Below are 22,675 nucleotides of genomic sequence, written 5' to 3'. Positions count from 1 at the left end.
GAAAGAGGTTAGTTTTGCTTTGTTTGATATATTCTTTAATATTTTTAAGGTATCTGTAAAATATTCCAACCAGGGGATGGGGGCATGGGTAAAAAAAGTTGTCTTTTTTTTCATGGTAAATATTAAGAGAAGTTTAAGTGTGACTAGCGTTTGTCATTTTTGACGAATTAGATTTGTCCATTGAACAAACTAGATTACCAACAACGCAAACTGTGGAGGCTTTTAATATAAAAATAATAGGTTCAGAAATGAATTAATTAGTATTAAATAAAACTTTGACAAGTATGAATGTCGTTAATTTGGCTCAAAAATATGTTCCTTTTTAAATATCGCAATGAAAAACACACACATTGAGCACGAATAAGAATGAATTCTATGTAAAAATTCCTTTAATTGAAAAATTAAATTATTAAAAATTAATTATTATGAAGATTTATATTAACCTTTAAAACTAACCTTAAAAACCTTCGCAACACATTTTTGTATTCATTAAACATTATATTAAAAATCATCAGGAAATATCGTTAACTACCGGATTATAAAATGACATAAATAAATATCTAAATAATTCGAACATATATTAGTGAAAATTTATCATCACCAGTTGATTTCCGCTAAAATCAAAATTGCTATGCTAATCCCCAAAACAAATTCTGTCATTACTGCATCTAAGTAACCTCGAATTAAATTCAAGGCCCTCTACGACCATTTCGGTACTGTCATTTCGCCCGGTGAGATAAATGAATGAATCCGAAAATAAAATCTGATGCAGAAGAGATGAATGTTAGATTTGACCGAATTTTTAACCAGGGATGGGTAAAAGTACAATAACGTCTTGTTTTACACAACTCAGTGTAAATTTGTTATAATAAAATTCATCATACGTTTGTAGATATTTTTTACAGTTATTTTATCATTTTAACATATTTCTCTCAATTTTATTCATAATGTAATATGTGACATAGAAAAACTAAAGTAATGTACAAGAAATAAGTAGAAAGAAATATCTGGGTATGCAAATCACAAATGATGGACTGTTACATGGATACAGCAATTACAAAACGAAACCAACTTGGAAGAAATGCTATCACGGTATTGAATGGGATATTGTGGGACAGAAGCATAAACAACAAGAACAAAACTCTAATATACAATACCATCATAAAGAGTATAACCACGTACAGTTATGAAGTGTGGCTAATTAAGGAAACAACAAAAAGAATGCCGGAAGCTACAGAGATGGATTTTTGGAGATCAGCAGGCAAATCAAGATTCGAACGAATAACTAATGAACGCATAAGAGAGATTATGGAAGTTAAACATACAATAGTGGACGAGATAAAGAACAGTCAACTCATATGGTACGGGCATGTCCAAAGAATGGCAAAAATAAGAATCCCAAAGCAAATTATAAATTGGAAACCTGCAGGAAGAAGAAAACCGGGTAGATCGAGAAGAAGTTGGCATGAAGGGATTGACAGTTTTATGGAGGAGAGAGCTCTCGGAGACGGTGCATGGAGAGACAGACAGGCATGGTGAGATGGCATCGGAAGACGTAGAACGTTTTAAGCCGATTAATATCTATACTAATATATAAAATCTTTAAGTGACTGACTCACTGATTAATCACGATCCTGCTCAAACCACTCAACGTAAGAAGCTCAATTTTGGCATACAGGTTGATTCTAGGGTGTAGAGGTTCGATAAGAAGGTATTTTTCGAAATTCCATTTCCAAGAGGATGAAACCACCCCTCAAATATTACAATATTTTTTAATTAAAAAATGATCAAGTTTCCGAAAAAAAAACGCTTAAACACGTATGTTTTATTTTGTTTTTTTACATAATTTAAGATTTTTTAAAAATATATACAGGGTGTTTCGAAAAATCTGGTCATTGATTAATCACGATCCTGCTTAAACCGCTTGCCGTAAAAAGTTGATTTTTGGAAAACAGATTGACTTTAGGGTGTAGAGGTTCGATAAGAAGGGATTTTTCGAAACTCGAATTCTAAGGGGGTGAAACAATCCCTCAAATATTAAAATATTTCTTATTTAAAAACCGGTGAGTTTTTCGGAAAAACTCTTAAAAAATTTTATTTTGTTTTTTTACATATTTTAAGATTTTTTAAAAATTTATACAGGGTGTTTCATAAATATGACCATTGAGTAATCACGATTCTGCTTAAACTGCTTGACGTTTAAAGCTGATTTTTGGCAAACGGATTGACTGTGGGGTGTAGAGGTTCGATAAGGAGGGGTTTCTCGAATCTCAAATTCCAAGAGGGTGAAAACGCCCCTCAAATATTACAATATTTGTTATTTAAAAACGGCTAGTCTTTCGGGAAAACGCTTGGACACGCATAATTTATTTTGTTTTTTACATATTTTGAATTTTTTTAAAAAATCATACAGGGTGTTCCAAAAAGTTGGGTAATTTTTTAACCACGATTCTGCTTAAACTGCTTGACGTAAAAAGCTTATTTTTGGCAAACGGATTTTTCGAAAGTCAAATTCCAACGAGATGAAACTACCCCTCAAATATTACCAAATTATATAATAATATCGCCATATTGTTTTTTCTCATGCTGACATAAATGTGAGAAAATTTTATCCAGTTTGTATGTTAATGGAAATTCTTGCTTTGCTTTATTATCACCATTACAAATAATTAATTCGACGCGAACGAAGTCGATGGTACACGCTAGTATATATATAAAACAAAACGTTAGTAAAACTAAAAACTTCTACCCATCCCTGTACAGTATCCTTGTCTTGTATCCAAAAACCGTGCATCCGGCACATCAAGCGTAGGCGACTTACATGGTTTTTGAGTCACAGAGAGTGTTTTCGAGAAATTTTTAACCAGAAATAAATTAATCACCTTCGCGTTGAATCCCGATGAAAACCTTTATCAAAAAGTTTGTTTCTTCTTGTTGTGCGCCGAAAACACAGAAGATAATAAATGGGACGGTCCGGTTTTTGAGGCTAAGCCGAAACCGTGTTCGAAATTACTTATTTTTCTATTTTCGTGGCTTTGGTTTGTAATATTGTTTGATTTTTTACATAGCTTCTTGGCGTATTTTTCAAACCAAGACCGCGAAAAAATAATAGAGTAGGAATATAAATTAGGAGTGATATGTTTTGACGGATTTTGCTTCTGTGGTTATCACTCTTACCGTTTGTTGTAGCTTATATTTGAATAATATTTATTTAAAGAATGTCAGTTTGAAAGAATTTTTCGTTTTTTTTTTGACCTAGGTTCTCTAAAATTAGTAGCTACGAAATAAACTGTTTTCACTAAATTTTTTAAATATTTTCAATAATTTATTTTTAAATACCTGTTGATACTTGATAAAACTGGACTGGACTGGGCCAAAAAAAGATTAAAAATAGATGGAGAATATCTTAACCATCTAAGATTCGCTGATGACATAATTTTAATTGGCAATAGTCTTGAAGAACTACAAGTCCAAATTAAGAAACTAAATACAGCCAGCAATAAAGTAGGTCTCAAAATGAATTTAGCAAAAACTAAAAGTAATATAGAACTAGTTAGCAAAACAGAAAAGACATTCTAATAAATAACATAACACTGGAAATAGTCGAAGAACTGGGACAATTAATCAGGGTTGGAAAAAATCATGATTTTTTTTAAAAAATATTTTTTTTTTATTTAAATCAGATTTTTTTGAATTAAATCAGATTTTTTTATTTAAATCGGATTTTTTTGATTTAAATTAGATTGTTTTATTTTAATTCAAAACAATATTTAAATCGGATTTCCAAATGACTAGGATTTATTTCCAATTCCAATATTTCCAAGTCCTATCCACCAATATATTCCGCAAAAAAAGTCGTTCGCTTCAGATCAAAAGGATTTTTTTTCAAACGTCTGAAAAGTATTAATTTTTGTCATTTTAACGTCTAGGAATAAAAGAACAAAAATATATTATTAAATCGATATTAAGTGTAACATTCAAGGAGTGTATAAATTGTTGCCCGATTACTGTTTATATTATTTGTAATGTTTGAAATTGATTACAAAATTATTTGTAATGTTTATAAAAAATAGTATGTTCTATTCGGAGTAAAAATGTACTTTTTGTGCCTCCCTGTAACGGAATAGCTTTACGATGGTCCTTGAAAGGTACAGAATCGTCAAAAAAAGTGTAATTTTTACTCCTAATAAAACAATACACTGTTGTTCCGAAATATTCTTAAGTAGAGAATGAAATTAGTATATTTGTATTATATCTAATGTCATAGTGTAAAGTACTTACTGCAGATCAAAAGGTCGGTAGGAATTTGGAAACATACATTCAAAAAAAAAATATAAAACAACATATTTTCTTACAAAGATTATAGATTATCGGGAACCTAGTTCTGCACTACACTTTGCGAATTATATATATTTGAACAGCGAATTTTTGTCACTTATACATAAATTTTAAAATAAATCCCTGCGTTTAGCGGTCTAATGGATTCACACGAAATTACTTCAAAAATCGGTCAAAGAATTAAATTGACAAATAGATATTTTTGTATAGTTTTATAACATTTACAATTATTTTTCGATTTATTATCTGTTATACCTGTTATAGAAATATGTTTTATAGTTGTCTAGGACACATTTTTGTAACTTTTACAGTTATCTTTTGATTTATAATAAAGTTTCAATAAAAACAATTTTTTGATATAAATCACTTGATTTTAATTACGATTTAAATCATGATTTAAATCATGCCAACCCTGCAATTAATACACAGCTCAGGATCTCCACTACCAGAAATTAACAGGAGAGTTAAGTTAGCATGGAGTACTTATGGAAGAAACTCAATCATATTCAAATATAGAATGCCACTTTATCTAAAGAAGAAAGCATTCGACCGGTGTGTACTACCAGTCATGCATGCGAAATCTGGACATTTAAAACGGGCATTATAAGAAAACTACAGGTCGCACAACGCTCAATGGAACGAAATATGCTGGGAATAACCAAGAAAGACCATAAAGAAGAGAGATGATACGACAAAAGACTAATGTAATAGATGTCATCAACAGAATCAAATTCCTCAAGTGGCAATGGACAGGACACCTGGCAAGGAGGACGGACAACAGATGGACCACAAAAAATTCAGCATGGTAACGAGGAATTAAGAGATCTAGATGATGATGATGATAGTAAAAGGCAGACATGTAAAAAATAATCATCAATCATCAATTTGCGCTAAGATCGTTTTGCGCTAAGATCAGTTTCTAAGGAACTTAACTTTGACAACCTCTAGAATAGCCTATTATGCCCTTTTTGAGTCACATCTTTGTTATGCCCTTCCATTCTGGGGTACTTGCTGCGCAACAAAATTTGATCGTGTTTTCAGACTTCAAAAGAGAACAGTTCGATATTTATTGAGACTGAACAGTAGAACTCACTGCCAGAATTTCTTTAAAAATTTGAAAATACTGACTCTTCCTTCTTTATTCATTTTTGAATCCGTTTGCTTAATCCGCAAGCACATATCTGCTATTCCCGAAAAGCCATCTCAGAACTATCCACTTAGGAATGCAGAGCACGATCTTTATCTGCCAACCCCGAGCTCAGAACTAGTTAAAGGTTCAATACTGTACAATGCCAAAAAAATGTACAATCATCTGCCTTTGAATATCAAGTCGCTTTCATTCTTTCCCGCATTTCGCAAAGCTCTAAAATCATACTTACTGGAAAGAGTTCTATATGCGGCAAACGACTTTTTTGTTGATGTTTAATTATGAACAATTTTGAATTTTAAAATTTTGATCATCTCGCAGACTGGTCAAAGGTCAAGTATTTAATATTCTATAACTCTAAAATTATATCTATTTACTGCGTACTGTTCTAAAATTGTCCATGTATATTCTTTTTGTAATTTTAAATACTTAAATTTTTTTGAATTGTATTATTTGTATTGTGTATTTTTTGTTGTTTGTATTTTTTTGTGATTTTGTTGTTTTTTGAGTGCTTTGTCGATGAAGCTGTTTTGGCTTTTTGTACAATAAAGCGTTGTTTGTTTATTTGTTTGCACTGATATTATTGGGGTTTTCCTTTGTTGAGATGAAATTTTGTATTTTAAATTATTCTCGCAATATTTTCCTTCAATATTGTTAATATGTTACCAAAATAACGAAAAATATATACAAGGCCTTTCTTTTAGTGCCAATTAATTATCAAAAACACTCCTCTATTTTCTACACGTCTACGGAACATATTTTTGACCAGGTTTACAGAAAAAAAATCGAACCGATAAATTAAAAGTGAAATGTTTTGTCAGCTCTTACTTCTACGCCTATAATTCACACTTGATCGCCTACATGTAACAGATATTTGGAAATTATCATTTTTACAACAGAGCCTCGTGAGAATTTTACAATAAACAACTTACGTAGTTTTCGAACTATAATTTTATACAGTTCCCTGTTATACTTCCGAATTTGTTTTCTTGTTTCTAAATTTTATAAATTTTGTTTAATAATTTTTGTTAATATATTTCTAAAAGCAGCTAAATCTAATGTATGTACAATGTACAGGGTGGCGCAAATTGGACACTTTTAAAAAGAAACACGACCTTTTTTCTATATGAGATAGACGAAAACTAATATCGGTGTCTGGAGCTCAATTTTTATGGTAAACATGATGGTAAAAATTGCACATCGATATCTGTGGCGGTTTCGGAGTTAGAGGGTGTTTTTCAAAAATGTGCATTTTTAACAAATCGCTGTAACTTTTTTGCTAGAGAAAATTTTGTATTTTTATGAAAACATTTCCAAAGCACCTTTTTACGTAGAATTTAAAAGTTTAAATATATTTTTTTTAATGAATGATTTAAGAATTATCAACAGAAAAATTGATTTTTTATTTGGGACACACCCTGTATTATTTTGCCAAAGCATATAGCACACTTGATATTTTGTTATAGTCCCCTTCAAAATACAAAATTTTTAAAAGTTCGCCAATTTTAACTAGTAGGCTTTGGATCCTTTATTGATGATCTGCCTAGTGGAACTCGAAAACATATTTTTCCAGCAAGACGAGGCACCTTGTCAGTACGCTGAAATTGTCAGCAATTTCTTGCAGCCAATTTCGAGAATAATTGAATAGCTAACCAAGGTTCCAGCCGTTGGCCGTCGGGGCCGCCGGACTTAGCGCCTACAGATTTTTATCTTTGCGGAAAAATAAAGGTTCTTATTTTTAAATTGTCCGTATAATCTCTGAGTTAATGAATTCCACGAGAAATGTTCAGGAGATGGTCGATATTTCGAACACCTCATGTAGCAAAATCTCATTTCTTGGATTCTTATTTATTATTATTTTTATTAGATATAGTTTAAATTGTTATAACACTCTGTATCTCTCATTGTAAATATTATTTTCGTTTTAATTGCTGCTCAGAGCTAGCATTTTTTTGCATTACGGCCGGCGCCGCGCCCTTCAAAGCCTACTTATTCAATTATTCAAGTGGGCGAATTTTAAAAAACTCTATATCTTGAAGAGGAATCGAGCAAAATAATAAGTAAGCTATATTTTTGGAAAGAATCAAATTTTCTGTTGATAACTCTTGAATTATTAATTAAAAAAATTATGCTTAAGCCACTAAATTCTACGTAAAAAGATCCTTTGGAAATATTCTCATAAAAATACAAATATTTTCCATAGTAAAAAAGTTACAGCGATTTGTTAAAAATGCACGTTTTTGAAAAAACACCCCGTAACTCTGAAACGGTTGCGGATATCGATATGAGGTTTTACCATCATGTTTTTGATAAAAATTGAGCTCCAGACACCTATATTAGTTTTCGTCGATCTCCTATAGAAAAGGGCGTCTCCCTTTAAAAATGTCCAAATTGATCCACCCTGTACATGGGACCAATACTATTTGACAAATATACAGGGTCCGGCAATAGTGCGTCGGGCATCTGTAGCTCCTAGAATAAAAAACTTGGGAATTTTGATTAAGTGCAAACCTAAAGTATGCGCTACAATGTATTTCAGGAAAATATTTTAACTTCTATAGGGTGGCTCAAAAAAGTGTGAGTGGATCGGGACGATTTTTTTAAATGGAACACTCTGTATATTATTGCATTTTTTGCTTCCTTTCAGATCACTTTACATAATCCTAAGACATGAGTAAATATATTGTGATAATTTCTGAGATATAAATAAATAAATAAAAATTATATATTTTTAAGTCTTTCTTAAAAAAAATATTAATAATACCAAGAACTGTCCTGAAATCAAAACTATATTATATATTTACTTTAGATAGTCTGTACTTACTTTGTTATAAATATGGAAATCGTAAATCATACAGGATGTTTAAAATTCTACGCCAAACTTTCTAAAATATAAAATAATTTTGCTTAGTTTTTTTTAAATAGAACACCCTGTATATTATTTTTTCAATATATGGAGAATTAACAAATGAACCCCCTGTAACAAAAGAACACCCTGTATATTATTTTTTCAATATATGGAGAATTAACAAATGAACATTTTTTGTATTTAGAGTATTTCAAAATTTTTAACAGTTTCGCAGATATTCCGGGTTTTATATTTCATATGGCATTTTCCACAGTAAATTTTTATCAAAGCCACCCATTGATTTTTCTCTGGTATTTTACCAATGAAAGCGCCATATGAAATAATACTGCGTGTATCCGCAAAACTATTAAAAATTTTGAAATACTTTAAATACAAAAATTGTTCATTTTTTAATTCTCCATCTAATAAAAAAATGATATACAGGGTGTTCCATTTAAAAAAACGAAGAAAAATTATTTTATATCTTAGAAAGTTTGGCGTAGAATATTGAACATCCTGTATGATTTACGATTACCATATTTTATAGCAAAGTAAGAACAGAGAATTTAGAAAGTAAATACCTAATATAGATTTGATTTCAGAACAGTTCTTGTATTTTTAATATTTTTTTAAGAAGGGCTGAAAAATATATATTTTTGATTTATTTTTTAATATCTCTGGAACTATCGAAATATATTTACTCATATCTTAGGACCATGTAAAGTGATCTGAAAGGAAGCCAAAAATGCAATAATATACAGGGTGTTCCATTTAAAAAAAATCACCCAGATCCACTCACACTTTTTTGAGCCACCCTATAGAAGATAAAATATTTTCCTGAAATACATCCTAGTGCATACTTAAGTTTTTTATTCTAGGAGCTTCAAATGCCCGACGCACTATTGCCGGACCCTGTATAGCCTACATATAGATCATCTCCTTGAGATCTAGGTACTTCCTTTTTCTCAATAGAATTCTAAAATTTAAATATTTATGCTATGTATGTACACCGGAAAGCGCTAACTTTGACAGTTACTGATCTAAAAGTTAAAATAATTCTGTCACGTATATACACTCTCTTACACAATTGTTATAAACTTTAAACAACTGTTATTCGCTTCATAAAATTTAAATAAAATTTGTATCTGTTTGAATAAACCTTTAAAAGTAAAATAATTGATAATTCGAGTAATTCAAATAAAGAAAATTAAGAAAAGTTATTCGTGCTAAAATAAAAATTGGTGAAATAAGAAAAAAATACAGGGTGAGTCTTGAATAAGTGAAAATATTTTTAGGGCTGGTAGATTTTGATAAAAGAAACATATTTTCTCTTTAGCGTTTTTCAAATAAATCTAAAATACCCGAGATAATATTTTACTTTGAAAATTTCCAAAAAAATATATTTTTTGTTAAAATTTGGACCACTGGAACTTTTCTGGACTTTTTTAGTGTAAATTTAATCTACTACATATGTTGCCATATTATCAACAAATTAACTTTACTACCCCCAAAAATATTTGCACTTTTTTAAGACCCACCCTGTATATTAAAAAGATCATAAATTCTGAAAAAATGGAAATAATAAAATATAAGTTTTAACTAAAGTATTTTCTATAAATAAAATAATAGAAAAAATGGAATGCATAGAGATCAATCACCTTTCAAACTAAACCAAAATAAAATAAAATTAAAAACAAAAAATACCTAATAAAAACGATTATAGATCACAATCTACTATAGCAAATCGGCTTCACAAAGCCACATGTATTTCTAGGTGGCTAGATGGGCGAACTGACTGGGATGCAAATCAAACTGATAGGGATGACCGTAGGGGGACATGTGATATGGAACGATATTCATACTGGCCATCTTGTGCTCCTTTTTCCACTTCATCCGCCGGTTCTGGAACCAGATCTTGATCTGTCGCTCGGTGAGGCAGAGCGCGTGCGCGATCTCTATCCGCCGTCGCCGCGTCAGGTACCGGTTGAAGTGGAACTCCTTTTCCAGCTCTAGTGTTTGGTACCGGGTGTAGGACGTCCTTTGGCGTTTGGTTTCGCCGTTGGCGTTCACTGTACCTGCAACAAGGAACGTTTAATTAGAACAGAATAGGTAAAAGATAATAAATGAAGTACTTGATGGACTAGAAATGAGATGATTTTATTAAACTATTACAAATAGGTCTCATAAAATAATATAGGTTGTTAGGGGTTCCGTAGCTCAAAAACAAGCAATGAAACCCTTATTAATCCAATAAAATTGTCATTTGAAAATAAAAAAATTACGAACAAGCTGATTTTTTCAGAGTTTGTCAGCGACTGTCTTCTGAGTGTAAAATTAACAAAATCGGAAATTTTCCCCTTGTGGTTTTAGAACAATAGGGGTGTTTTTTTTTAAACTGTACTACAACAAAATAATTAGACGCAAATTGTACAGAAGAACATTCTCTAAAGTTCGCCTAATGATTTTTTTTATAAGTTTATTATTTCCGGACATAACGGCTGTTTCATGAGCCCAAAGGTTTTCAAAAAGTTTGTTTTACAGCAAATTGACCCGTATGAAAGTTGTTTATAATAAATGGACAAGCAACTTTTCCTCATGATTTTTTTTGTATGCAATTTTTCGTAAAATTTTCGTATTATTTGCTCCAATTGATTTGTGATATAGTTTTTTAAACTCTGATTTGAGTTTATTTTTTAATATTTTTTTATCTGCAATAAAGCTCACCTATACAGACCGGACCACCGTAGTAGTAACATAGGCAAAACCGGACGAATTAGCGTATATCCGTCCGCCGGATAAAAAGCAGGCGAAAAAATGCGAAAAAATAAAATAGGTAGATATGTGATAAGAATGTCTCAGAATTTGTATTTATTCGTGTTTTAACAGCCAAAATGAATACATAGATTCTCGCGACAGTTCTCGTGTAAAATTTATTTTTTAAGTAAAATAATGGATGTTTACGAAGTTCGTGAGAAAATTAAAATTGTAAAATGGTATTTCCAAAATAGGTTTTATCGGGATATACAAACAATTTTTCCACAAACTTTTGTAAATAGGCCAATTCCATCTTTACCTACTATATCAAGAGTTATTAATAATTTTGAAACACATGGGTCGTGTCCCCACAAAAACACAACAAGCCTGATGTGTTGATTAATGAAGAACAGGAGTTAAAGCAAGTGTTCATTTGTGCTACCGCGGATCAAAATTCCACGTTTTCATGTAATCAAATTGCTGAGGTAACAGATTCTTCACCTAGCACGGTTAAAAGAGTCGTTAAAAAGAATGGATACCGATCATGTAAAGCGCACAAAACTCAAGAAATTTTCCATGAAGACCAATTTCGACGTATGGCGTTTTGTAAATCTGTAATGGAAAAGGCCAATTTAGATGAAAACTTTATTCGGCGTATAGTTTTCACCGACGAATCAAGTTTTCCTTTATTGATTCGTCATAACCCTATATAAGTACGATATTGGTCTCGGGAAAATTTGCACAGATATTTTGAGGTACGCACGCAATCTCCTCAAAAGCTAAATGTTTGGGGTGATTTTGTAGGGGAGCATATGATTGGTCCATTTTTTATAGAGGGTAATTTAACTGTTGCAAAGTATTTGGACTTGTTACAGCAGCAGATTGTCCCTAGAATTCGTAAGTTACTGGGAGAAAGATTCCACAATGTCTGGTTTCAACAAGATGGTTACCCTGCCCACATTGCCCGTATTGTTCAAGAATATTTGAACAATATTCTTCCCAACCGTTTAATTAGTGGACATGGAACTATTTTGTGGCCCGATAGATCACCAGATTTTTCTCCCAATGATTTCTTTTTGTGGGGTTATGTAAAATCTAAAGTGTATGGTCATAATAGGGCTAATAACCTGGATGAACTTCAAGTAAAAATACGAGACGCTTTCCGAACTATTAGCCCTAATATGTTAGCCAATGTTAGATGGGGATTTTACGACCGCCTAGGCTTCTGTCTAGCACAAGAAGATGGTCTTTTTGAACACTTGTTATAACTTTTTTTTTATTTAGAGTAATATTTTAGGTTTTTTGGGTGTTTAGAGAATTTATTTATTTTAAGTTTTGGCTTGTAAACACACTCAAATAATAAATATTTAAGTATTTTTATTTTAAACGTTACCTTAAGTGAAGGTAAACACTTAAAATGAAAATAATAAATACTCGGCACTCCTCGCGTCGTATTCCTAGTGTCACGACCGACCCGTCCAAGCACAACTGCAACTGCGTACTGCCTGACCAGCCGACTAGCCGGCAGTGAATCTCGAGTACGAACGCAAATCGGGTAAATGTAAATTCGTCCGGCAACTTGCTATGTAACTAGTAGCCTAGTCTTCTCTGTATGTTTTTAACATACGCAATTACACGTCTCGTTATATTTCGTACATTATAAAAATTATACAGATTATACTGTGAATAGTTCTGACTGACAACGAAACCCATTAGCAAGTAACGGGGATGTCAATGTTAGTCGGGAACTATTGTGTACTAAAGGCCTAGTTCAAGAAACTATTACTCTGGAGGAACTAGGACTATGGAACTAATTCATCCCAAGGAACTAGAATTTCCACCTCTATTACCTTCTATCCCTTGCTGAGCCGACACACAGTGCTTCGTCCCATGGACAAAAATCGAAAAAAAAGTTAAAATTTACTAATATCTGAATATGTAATTTTATACTTATAGCAATGTTCAACCATCCTGTATATTATTTTTCATAAACAGCGTTTTTTTGTTAGCAAATATTTTCACTAAAAATAAATTTTGCGATCATTATCTTATATCAGTGAAAAGAATAACATTCATAGTAGTTCTGTATATGGAGTTAAACGTTACGTACTTAATTGAAAGTCACTATGGATATTATTAAACAAGGTATGTACTTTAAATTTATTTCTAAACAAGTTCGTTATTGTTTAGTTTTTATTTATTTTTAAGATGATTCTTAAATGGGTATAAAAATTTTACGTTTTCAAACTTCAAAAGGCATTAAAAAAAAACATATCAAAACATATCGTATTTATTGAATATTTTTGTTGCCATATTCATACACTTTTAATTTTTGCATAGTTCACCTGCGTCTGCTTGCGACGAACTTTATTTTATAATACTTTTCAGATGGAGTAAAATTGATAAGCAATGCCGATCTGGTTAATACTTGGCTTGATCATAAGGTCAAGAACTCAAAATTATTTATATTTCAAAAAATGTGTTTCTTTATTAGATATTGATGAACCTTCCAGTCCAATGAGATAACCACTTGTGCCTGAGCCCACTATGTTGGAGCGAAACGTGGCATAAAAAATGTTCCCATCTTTCAATTTATTATAAAACCTCATACCCAAGAAAACGAAAAAATAATATATGGATATGGTCTATTAAAGAGGTAACTATTAACATCCAAACCCCTCATACCAACAAAAAGAACAGTAACAACGCGAAAAAGTAACATATTAGAAAATGATGTACAGAAATATCTTATATGTGAGGATATTTCATCTACCTGTGATTTGGATAGTATAAATTTGGAAGATTCTGTCAGCAATGATTCTTCTGAATCAGAGTAGTTACGATCTATGCATTTTGTTGTCCTAAAGTAAATTTATAGTATCTTAAGTTTTTTTTTAAATTAAATATACCATTAATGTTTCTTTTTCATTAAAGAAAAACATTTTTATCTTATATTAGGTTTATATTGTAGGAATCATGTTCTAATGTTATTCCAATTCTTTTTTATCACAGGAATTTATTTAATACTTACACCGTTTTCATACTATAAATTATTATTTCCTTAGATGGAACACAGCTCCAACATTTTTATTATTTATAAGATTTTGTTTCATAAACGTGGGACTAGAACATCATCATTTAGTACAATGAGAGTACTCATCATTTGTGTCAAATAAACCTAGTTTGAATAAATTGCCTGCAATAAAAGAGAAGTTTTGCATTTTTGTCCTCTAGAGCCATATATTCGAAGCACTGTGCGACACCCAGAGTAGGAGGACTTTATTTTCTTTCCCTAATTTGTTCAGCTTCTCAGCACAAGAGTAAAACACTCCATATTTTCCATCATCTCTTAATCTATAACCTCGTCGGTCACTCCCAACCAACGATTCCCGAACCGTTCAGTATAATTTACGAGTTCTGTGCCTCCATCGTACGTTGCTCGCAAGACGGCCGTTCGTAACTCACGTACACAAGTGCACAGGTGACTCTCCCATCTCTCTTGCTCTCAGCGGAGCGGATCGCGGCAAAATCAAACGACAATCTGTTTATTTGCACGTCGCGGTGTGTGTTTTTCCACAAGCGAAATGTTTTATTTCTTCCTCCAGGATTATGAATGCAGAAAGGAAGGGCTGTGGATTTTTTCAATGATTAATGTCGGTTCTTGGCGATTTATAGGTTAGTTAATTAGTGACATTAGAGAGGAAAAAATGAGAAATAATGTATTATAAGAAATTCAAGTTCCTTTATTGCATACCGGGTGCGTCTCAAAAATGGCTCACCCTTACAACTTTTATATTTTTTTTAGATAAAACAACGAGATTTGGTATGCTAGTATATGATATAAATTAGGATTGATTAACATATTCAATTGTTTTCGGTTACTTCTAGTTTCTTCACCGGAAATGACTACAACTTTTGGTTTTTAAATGGCACCCTCGGTATTTTTTCACTTTATTCCTTTGAATAAGAAGACTAAGGAAGGAGCATAATGCTATCCATGTATTCATGCATGGTGGGCGGAAAAGCCACCATAAAAGCTCTCTAGGGTGGGGATCCTTGACAGTTCTGTTTGACGATTCATTTGACACATTTGAATTTGATTTGAAATTTTGTGGATTTGTCAGTCTTTACGGAGCTTATTTTATGTTATTTATTATTTATTCTACTACTGATAGTGGTATAAAGATAGTAAATCTCGATGGAAATTGTGGCAGAACTTAAATTAACAGTGACACTATCGCGATTTATCGAAAAAGACTCTAAAATAGTTCGTTGTGTATCGTGCGGTAGATCTCGGCAAAAATTGAGTGAAATAATGGGACAACTTTTCGCTAGTAAGTGACTATATAATATACACACGTGTAGTAAACCTAAGAGTAAACCGATCATTTATGAAATTCACTTAAATTAACTAAATTGTATATTTTTCTTGCATTTTAGCTTTTATTTATTACTTGTCAAAGATTAGATGTCAAAGAATTTAGATACGTTAATTTGACTTACCTGCTTCAGTAGCATATCGGATGTTTGTGTTAATAACTACTTATTATAACTTATCTATTTTTATTAGAATTATATATTTTTATAACAATTTTAATAACTACCAACATTTATTCACAACGTAAAATAAAACAACAAATTATTGAGTCTACCCCACGTCTACCCTGCATCATAGTTTTACATTTTTTAAATAAAATTAGAATGACACTGATAAACCGGAATTTAAGTCGGCCATATTTGAGGCCCATCGCGGTATACCTAAGATTTTTGATATGCTCCTTCCTTAGTCTTCTTATTCAAAGCTTTATTCGATAGAAAATGACACTCTGAATAGAATGACATATCATATTATGTCAACTTTTGACATTTTCTCATATGGTTTATTTGAAATTGTAACATGCGTGTGGTATCAAATTATTCGTAAAAAATGATTTTTTTAAATATGCTAATGAGCTACTCTCGTTCCATTTGAAAAGTTGATATATGCCAGGACAAGACAAGACACTACTTATGCCAGGACTATTACTATATGCCAGGACAAGACACTAAAAATAATAGACGATCAAATCTATTTTTCCAAGGCTCCTTGATTAAAAATTAGTGTTTTTAACACAGTCATGGCACTCCAGATTTTTCAATCCTTATAATTCGGTTTTAGTATCTTCTTTTGATAATAATAATGTTATTTAATAATGAATTTATACCCTCCAATCCAAGAATCATACTTCTTCAGCTAATGGTAAACTGCTGATGGACAAATGCCATCCAGTTCAAAAGCACTCAGTCCAGGACAGTTTACTCGTTATAATTCGGTTTTAGTATGTTCATTTGATGATGATAATGTTATTTAATAATGAATTTATGCCCTGCAATCCAAGAATCATACTTCTTCAGCTAATGGTAAACTGCTGATGGACATATGTCATCCAGTTCAAAAGCACTCAGTCCAGGACAGTTTTCTCGTTATAATTCGGTTTTAGTATGTTCATTTCATGATAATAATGTTATTTAATAATTAATTTATACCCTGTAATCCAAGAATCATACTTCTTCAGCTAATGGTAAACTACTGATGGACAAATGCCATTCAGTTCAAAAGGATCCCTTCCAGGACAGTTTTCTAGTTATAATTCGGTTTTAGTATCTTCTTTTGATGGTAATAATGTTATTTAATAATGAATTTATACCCTTCAATCCAAGAATCATACTTCTTCAGCTAATGTAAACTGCTGATGGACATATGCCATTCAGTTCAAAAGGACCCCTTCCAGGACAGTTTTCTCATTATAATTTGGTTTTAATATATCATTTTATGATAATAATGTTATTTAATAATGAATTTACTATTTATTATGCCCTGCAGTCCAAGAATCATACTTCTTCAGCTAATGGTAAACTGCTGATGGACAAATGCCATCCAGTTCAAAAGCACTCAGTCCAGGACAGTTTTCTCGTTATAATTCGCTTTTAGTATGTTCATTTGATAATGATAATGTTATTTAATAATGAATTTATACCCTCCAATCCAAGAATCATACTTCTTCAGCTAATGGTAAACTGCTGATGGACATATGCCATCCAGTTCAAAAGGACCCCTTCCAGAACAGTTTTATCATTATAATTCTGTTTTGATATATCCTTTTATGATAATAATGTTATCTAATAATGAATTTATACCCTGCAATCCAAAAATCATACTTCTTCAGCTAATGGTAAACTGCTGATTGACATATGCCATCCAGTTCAAAAGAACCCCTTCCAGGACAGTTTTCTCGTTATAATTCGGTTGTAGTATGTTCATTTGATGATGATAATGTTATTTAATAAAGAATTTATACCCTCCAATCCAAGAATCATACTTCTTCAGCTAATGGTAAACTGCTGATGGACATATGTCATCCAGTTCAAAAGGACCCCATCCAAGACAGTTTTCTCATTATAATTCGGTTTTAATATATCCTTTTGATGATAATAATGTTATTTAATAACGAATTTATACCCTGCAATTCAAGAATCATACTTCTTCAGCTAATGGTAAACTGCTGATGGACATATGCCATCCAGTTCAAAAGGACCCCTTCCAGGACAGTTTTCTCATTATAATTCGGTTTTAATATATCATTTTGATGATAATAATGTTATTTAATAATTAATTTATACCCTGCAATTCAAGAATCATACTTCTTCAGCTAATGGTAAACTGCTGATGGACAAACGCCATCCAGTTCAAAAGCACTCAGTCCAGGACAGTTTTCTAGTTATAATTCGGTTTTAGTATCTTCTTTTGATAATAATAATGTTATTTAGTAATGAATTTATACCCTCCAATCCAAGAATCATACTTCTTCAGCTAATGGTAAACTGCTGATGGACATATGCCATCCAGTTCAAAAGGACCCCTTCCAGGACAGTTTTCTCATTATAATTCGGTTTTAATATATCCTTTTGATGATAATAATGTTATTTAATAATGAATTTATACCCTGCAATTCAAGAATCATACTTCTTCAGCTAATGGTAAACTGCTGATGGATATATGCCATCCAGTTCAAAAGGAGCCCTTCCGGGACAGTTTTCTCATTATAATTCGGTTTTAATATATCATTTTGATGATAATAATGTTATTTAATAATTAATTTATACCCTGCAATTCAAGAATCATACTTCTTCAGCTAATGGTAAACTGCTGATGGACAAACGCCATCCAGTTCAAAAGCACTCAGTCCAGGACAGTTTTCTAGTTATAATTCGGTTTTAGTATCTTCTTTTGATAATAATAATGTTATTTAATAATGAATTTATACCCTCCAATCCAAGAATCATACTTCTTCAGCTAATGGTAAACTGCTGATGGACATATGCCATCCAGTTCAAAAGGACCAGATGTTTCTTCCAGGACAGTGTTCTCATTATAATTCGGTTTTAATATATCCTTTTGATGATAATAATGTTATTTAATAATGAATTTATACTCTGCAATCCAAGAACCATACTTCTTCAGCTAATGGTAATAATATTTTTAACTTTAAAATAGAAGAAATCTCTAAGGGGTCTGCTTTTTTTCGAGCAGGAGACTGTATTAGAATTATACAGCTTCTGTCAAACTATTATTATTCATCATAGATATCATTCATAGTCATAGTACACTAAATTGATTCGAGATCAAAGAACGATCATAAAATTAACAAACCAGAACCAAAAACGTAAACTGTAACGTCATCAAACGCTTCACAATTTAAAACAGAGACACCTCTCATCAGAATTCGACTGATGCTCATTAAGCATCTATCTAATATAGACCCAACACCTCATAACGAGATGCCAGCAAATGGCCAGTCAAATTTACGGTAATAAAAGCAAAAAATAAGACGTTTGGCAAGCAATAGATCCATCGGTACTATTCATTGGTGTGGCTGCTAAGGTGCTGGCTGAGCTCAATAAATCTAACGTTCGGTTCGTTTGGCCCAAAGCCAAAAAACGAGGAGGAATATGAACGTTGGAGAAAGACGGCAGACCTATTTGTAGGTCTGAGTAGGTGTGTTGCTGTTCCTTCGTAGTGAGAATATGTTTAGTTGAAGATATTTTGAACGGAGTGGGCAGGCCCGCTTAAAGTACCTATGCGTTCGAAATGATTAACGGTTTCGAGGTTTGTTTTTAATATTACGCGCTCGTTTTGGCAAGTGTTTTTTCATGTTTTGTGTACTGAATTAATTTGAAATTGCTTGGCAAGCTAAATTATTATTTTATTTATTAAGTGTCTGTAATTATAATCATGTTTAAATTGAATAACTTGTTAATAAGTAATAAGAAAATGAAAGTATATATACTGAGTATTAAGTTGAATTTTAAATCCAGATCAATTTTGAATTTTAAAAAAGCCCCCCTAACTACACTGAAAAAAATATACCTACTTAAGCAATTTTACAAAAAAAATATTGATATATTTCCAGCAAGACGACGCACCGCCTCTGAACGCTGAAGTTATCAGCAAATTTTTGCAGCCAATTTCAAGAATAATTGAATAGCTAACTAAGATCCCAGCCGTTGGCCGTCGAGGCTGCCTGACATAGTGCCCATGGATCTAATCCTATGGATATATTTGCGAAAGAATAAATGTTCCTTATTCTTCCGTATAATCTAGACAAGAATTAGAAATATTTAGCAGTTATGAGAGGGTATCTTTCGCCCCCACTGAGTTAATGAATTCCGCGAGAAATGTTCAAAAACTGCCCCGTCTGTCCATAACAAAAGACGGTCGATATGTCTGCCTGTAGCAAAATCTCATGTCTTGGTTTGCTATTTCTTTTTATTCTTATTAGATATAGTTTAAATGTGTTGATGTTGGTTAAATATATTTTAAATTGTTATCAAATTCTGCATCTCTCATAGCAAGTATTATTTTCGTTTTAATTGATGCTCACAGCTAGATTTTTTTTGCATTACAGCCGGTGCCGTTCAAAGCCTACTTGTTTAAAGCGGGCGAATTTTTATATACTCTATATCTCGAAGAGGAATCGAGCAAAATAACAAGTGTGTTATATTTTTGAAAAGGTAATTTTAAATTCTTTTCAATAAATTAAAAATATACAAGGTGTCCCATATAAAAAATCAAATTTTCTGTTGATAATTCTTAAATTATTAATTTTAAAAAAATTATACTTAAACCATTAAATTCTACGTAAAAAGGTGCTTTGGAAATGTTTTCATAGAAATACAAAATTTTCCATAGCAAAAAAGTTACAGCGATTTGTTAAAAATGCATATTTTTGAAAAACATCCCGTAACTCCGAAACGGTAACAGATATCGATATGCGGTTTTCACCATCATGTTTTGACAAAAATTGGGCTCCAGACACCGATATTAGTTTATGTCTATCTCCTATAGAAAAGGGTGTTTCCATTTAAAAGCGTCGAATTTGACCCACCCTGTACAACTAAAAATAGGAACCACTTTTTCAAATAGGGTTTAATCTATTTTTCACCTTTTATTGTGCCGACAATTCATATACATATCTTGAAACCAACTATAATCTACAATATGTCTATATACAAATAATATTTTATGACAATATATAACCTGATTAATGATAATAAATGTATCAATTCATTAACAATCGCGGGCGGTGTCTCTTCGAGATTTATCTGCGAAATCGTAACGATATTAAAGCGAGGTACTCAGTCATTCGGTACCGTTTAGTAGGTAGATTTGTAATCGCCAATGTAAAACAAACGAAGAAATGTTTTATAAACAAGAGGAACGACTTCTTGCCGAACTATGGCCATCGTAAATATTCTTCACGCCCACACAACTGAAGATTAAATGATCGCTCTTACATTAATGTGAGCTGTAGGGGAAAGTAGCCTAAGTCGTACCATTTTGTATAAAAGTTTAGAGAATCACGACATTTTTCAGACTGGCTCGTTTTTATTCATGCTAATATTTAGTTTCAACATTTCCGCACTTTATATATTTTTTTCAGATTTTTAATAAGATGCTTTCATTTAAAAAAAATGCTTTTTTTAGAAGCCTTCCAAATGATACGATTTGGGAAACCGGTTCCCTAAGTCGTACCACTAGGTTTCCTAAATCGTACTTAATGAAATAGCTTTACACCTAATGCTATCTTTAAAGTAATTAGAAAAAACAAAATAGTATAATAGGAAACAGATTTATTTCTTATACATATTATATAAAAATATTTAAAAAACTCAAAACACAAAAAATAACCACACAAATAATTTAAAGATTATTCTGTATCAGAAAAAAATAATTAACAAGCTTTGAACAAACCATTTGGAATGGTCTAAAGACAGTTGTCACAAACGAAGGATATGTGATTTTGAATATTAGCACGTGCCTAAAGATTACACACATCACACTTTATCATATTTTCAAGTTTGCACTCTCCACAAAGGAAACACAACCATTCTTCTTCATTTATTTCTATTACATCCTTATCAGTATCGAAATGACCTAGTCTTTTGTTTTGTTTGCTTGCTTGCCTTTCTTGTTGTTGTCCCTTCTAGTCAATCGCAGATTTCTTGACCTCTAACTCGTCTTTATAAGGCGTTGTAGTTAACACCTTAGCAATTTGGGCTTGCTTGATTTTGGTTAGACTTTTATTGCTGCCTGTATGTCTCTTTCACTCCACTGGCCGTATTTTCGTTTTTAATTTCCAGCATTCATTTTCTTTAAAAAAAATAATAAAAAAAATTATACCTTAAGTTTCCTTGAGTTTCCTAAATCGTACCGGTACGAATTAGGCAACCATATAGAGGTACGATATAGGCAACTTTACACAAAATAACAAATTAAATTATTTGGCGGTTTTTTTATAAATAAGGTTATGTTTAATCATGTAAAATTTTAGGCAATATTCTCTAGTTTCAGGAAAAAATACGTATCTTCAGTTAAATTCTCCCAAACCATATAAAATCACTTAACCCTAAATCACCAAAAGATTACATCACCTTATTAAAAATTCTTTAATGTCAAATATCTTCTCAAGCACATGAGCCACTTGCTTCAGATTTTCGGCTATACTGGTTGCCTAGTTGTACTTACTAAATATGCCGGAAGATGTCTTATTAATCCAATGGTAAATGAAATATTGACGAGGTACGATTAAAGAGCCGGTACGATTTACGCGACTTTCCCCTATAGTCCCTTCTTCGGTTGTTCTAAGGGACGACTTACAGGAACTGTCATGCTGGACGAGGCTTTGCTTGGAGGTAGTTCAGGCTTTGATTTATTTTTGTAATTTTTTTTAATTTAATTATTTTTTCTTTTTTAATCTTTTTTATCGTTCTTCATTTTTTTTATTAGTTTTTAATTCAGTATAACCTATTATTGCGTTATAACAAATTCTCACGTGATATATTGTATATATCGCAATTTTATTATAAAATATGAGCAAACTAAACCACCACGTGTCGGACGCATATATTTTAACAACGAGCTTTCGATAAAAGCGGAATTAATGATCTACGCGGAGATCCAATTATATAATTATAGTAAAACGTGTTCATATATTATTTGAAACATGCAATTTTCATTTGATTAACACGCAGGAGCATGCACGTCGCGT

The 22,675-nt window shown here is 31.8% G+C and overlaps 1 protein-coding gene across 2 annotated transcripts in view; it reads right to left on the bottom strand.

Annotated features, from left to right (window-relative positions):
• LOC115883867 (homeotic protein Sex combs reduced) overlaps positions 1-22,675 on the bottom strand; it is a 117,833-nt gene that overhangs the window by 583 nt on the left and 94,575 nt on the right. The window contains exon 2 of one of the 2 annotated variants that reach the window (XR_004050462.1): positions 10,038-10,408. Coding sequence is in view for 1 of the 2 variants with exons in the window: in XM_030902281.1 (XP_030758141.1) it covers positions 10,196-10,408 (213 nt within the window). In the remaining variant the exon portion in view is untranslated. The remainder of the gene's footprint in view (positions 1-10,037; positions 10,409-22,675) is intronic. The other variant, XM_030902281.1, reaches the window with a different exon arrangement.

This window comes from Sitophilus oryzae, unplaced genomic scaffold, assembly GCF_002938485.1.
Source record: "Sitophilus oryzae breed Bouriz unplaced genomic scaffold, Soryzae_2.0 scaffold_2006_pilon_pilon, whole genome shotgun sequence".
Lineage (NCBI taxonomy): Eukaryota > Metazoa > Arthropoda > Insecta > Coleoptera > Curculionidae > Sitophilus > Sitophilus oryzae.
This window is presented reverse-complemented; position numbering and strand designations above follow the sequence as displayed.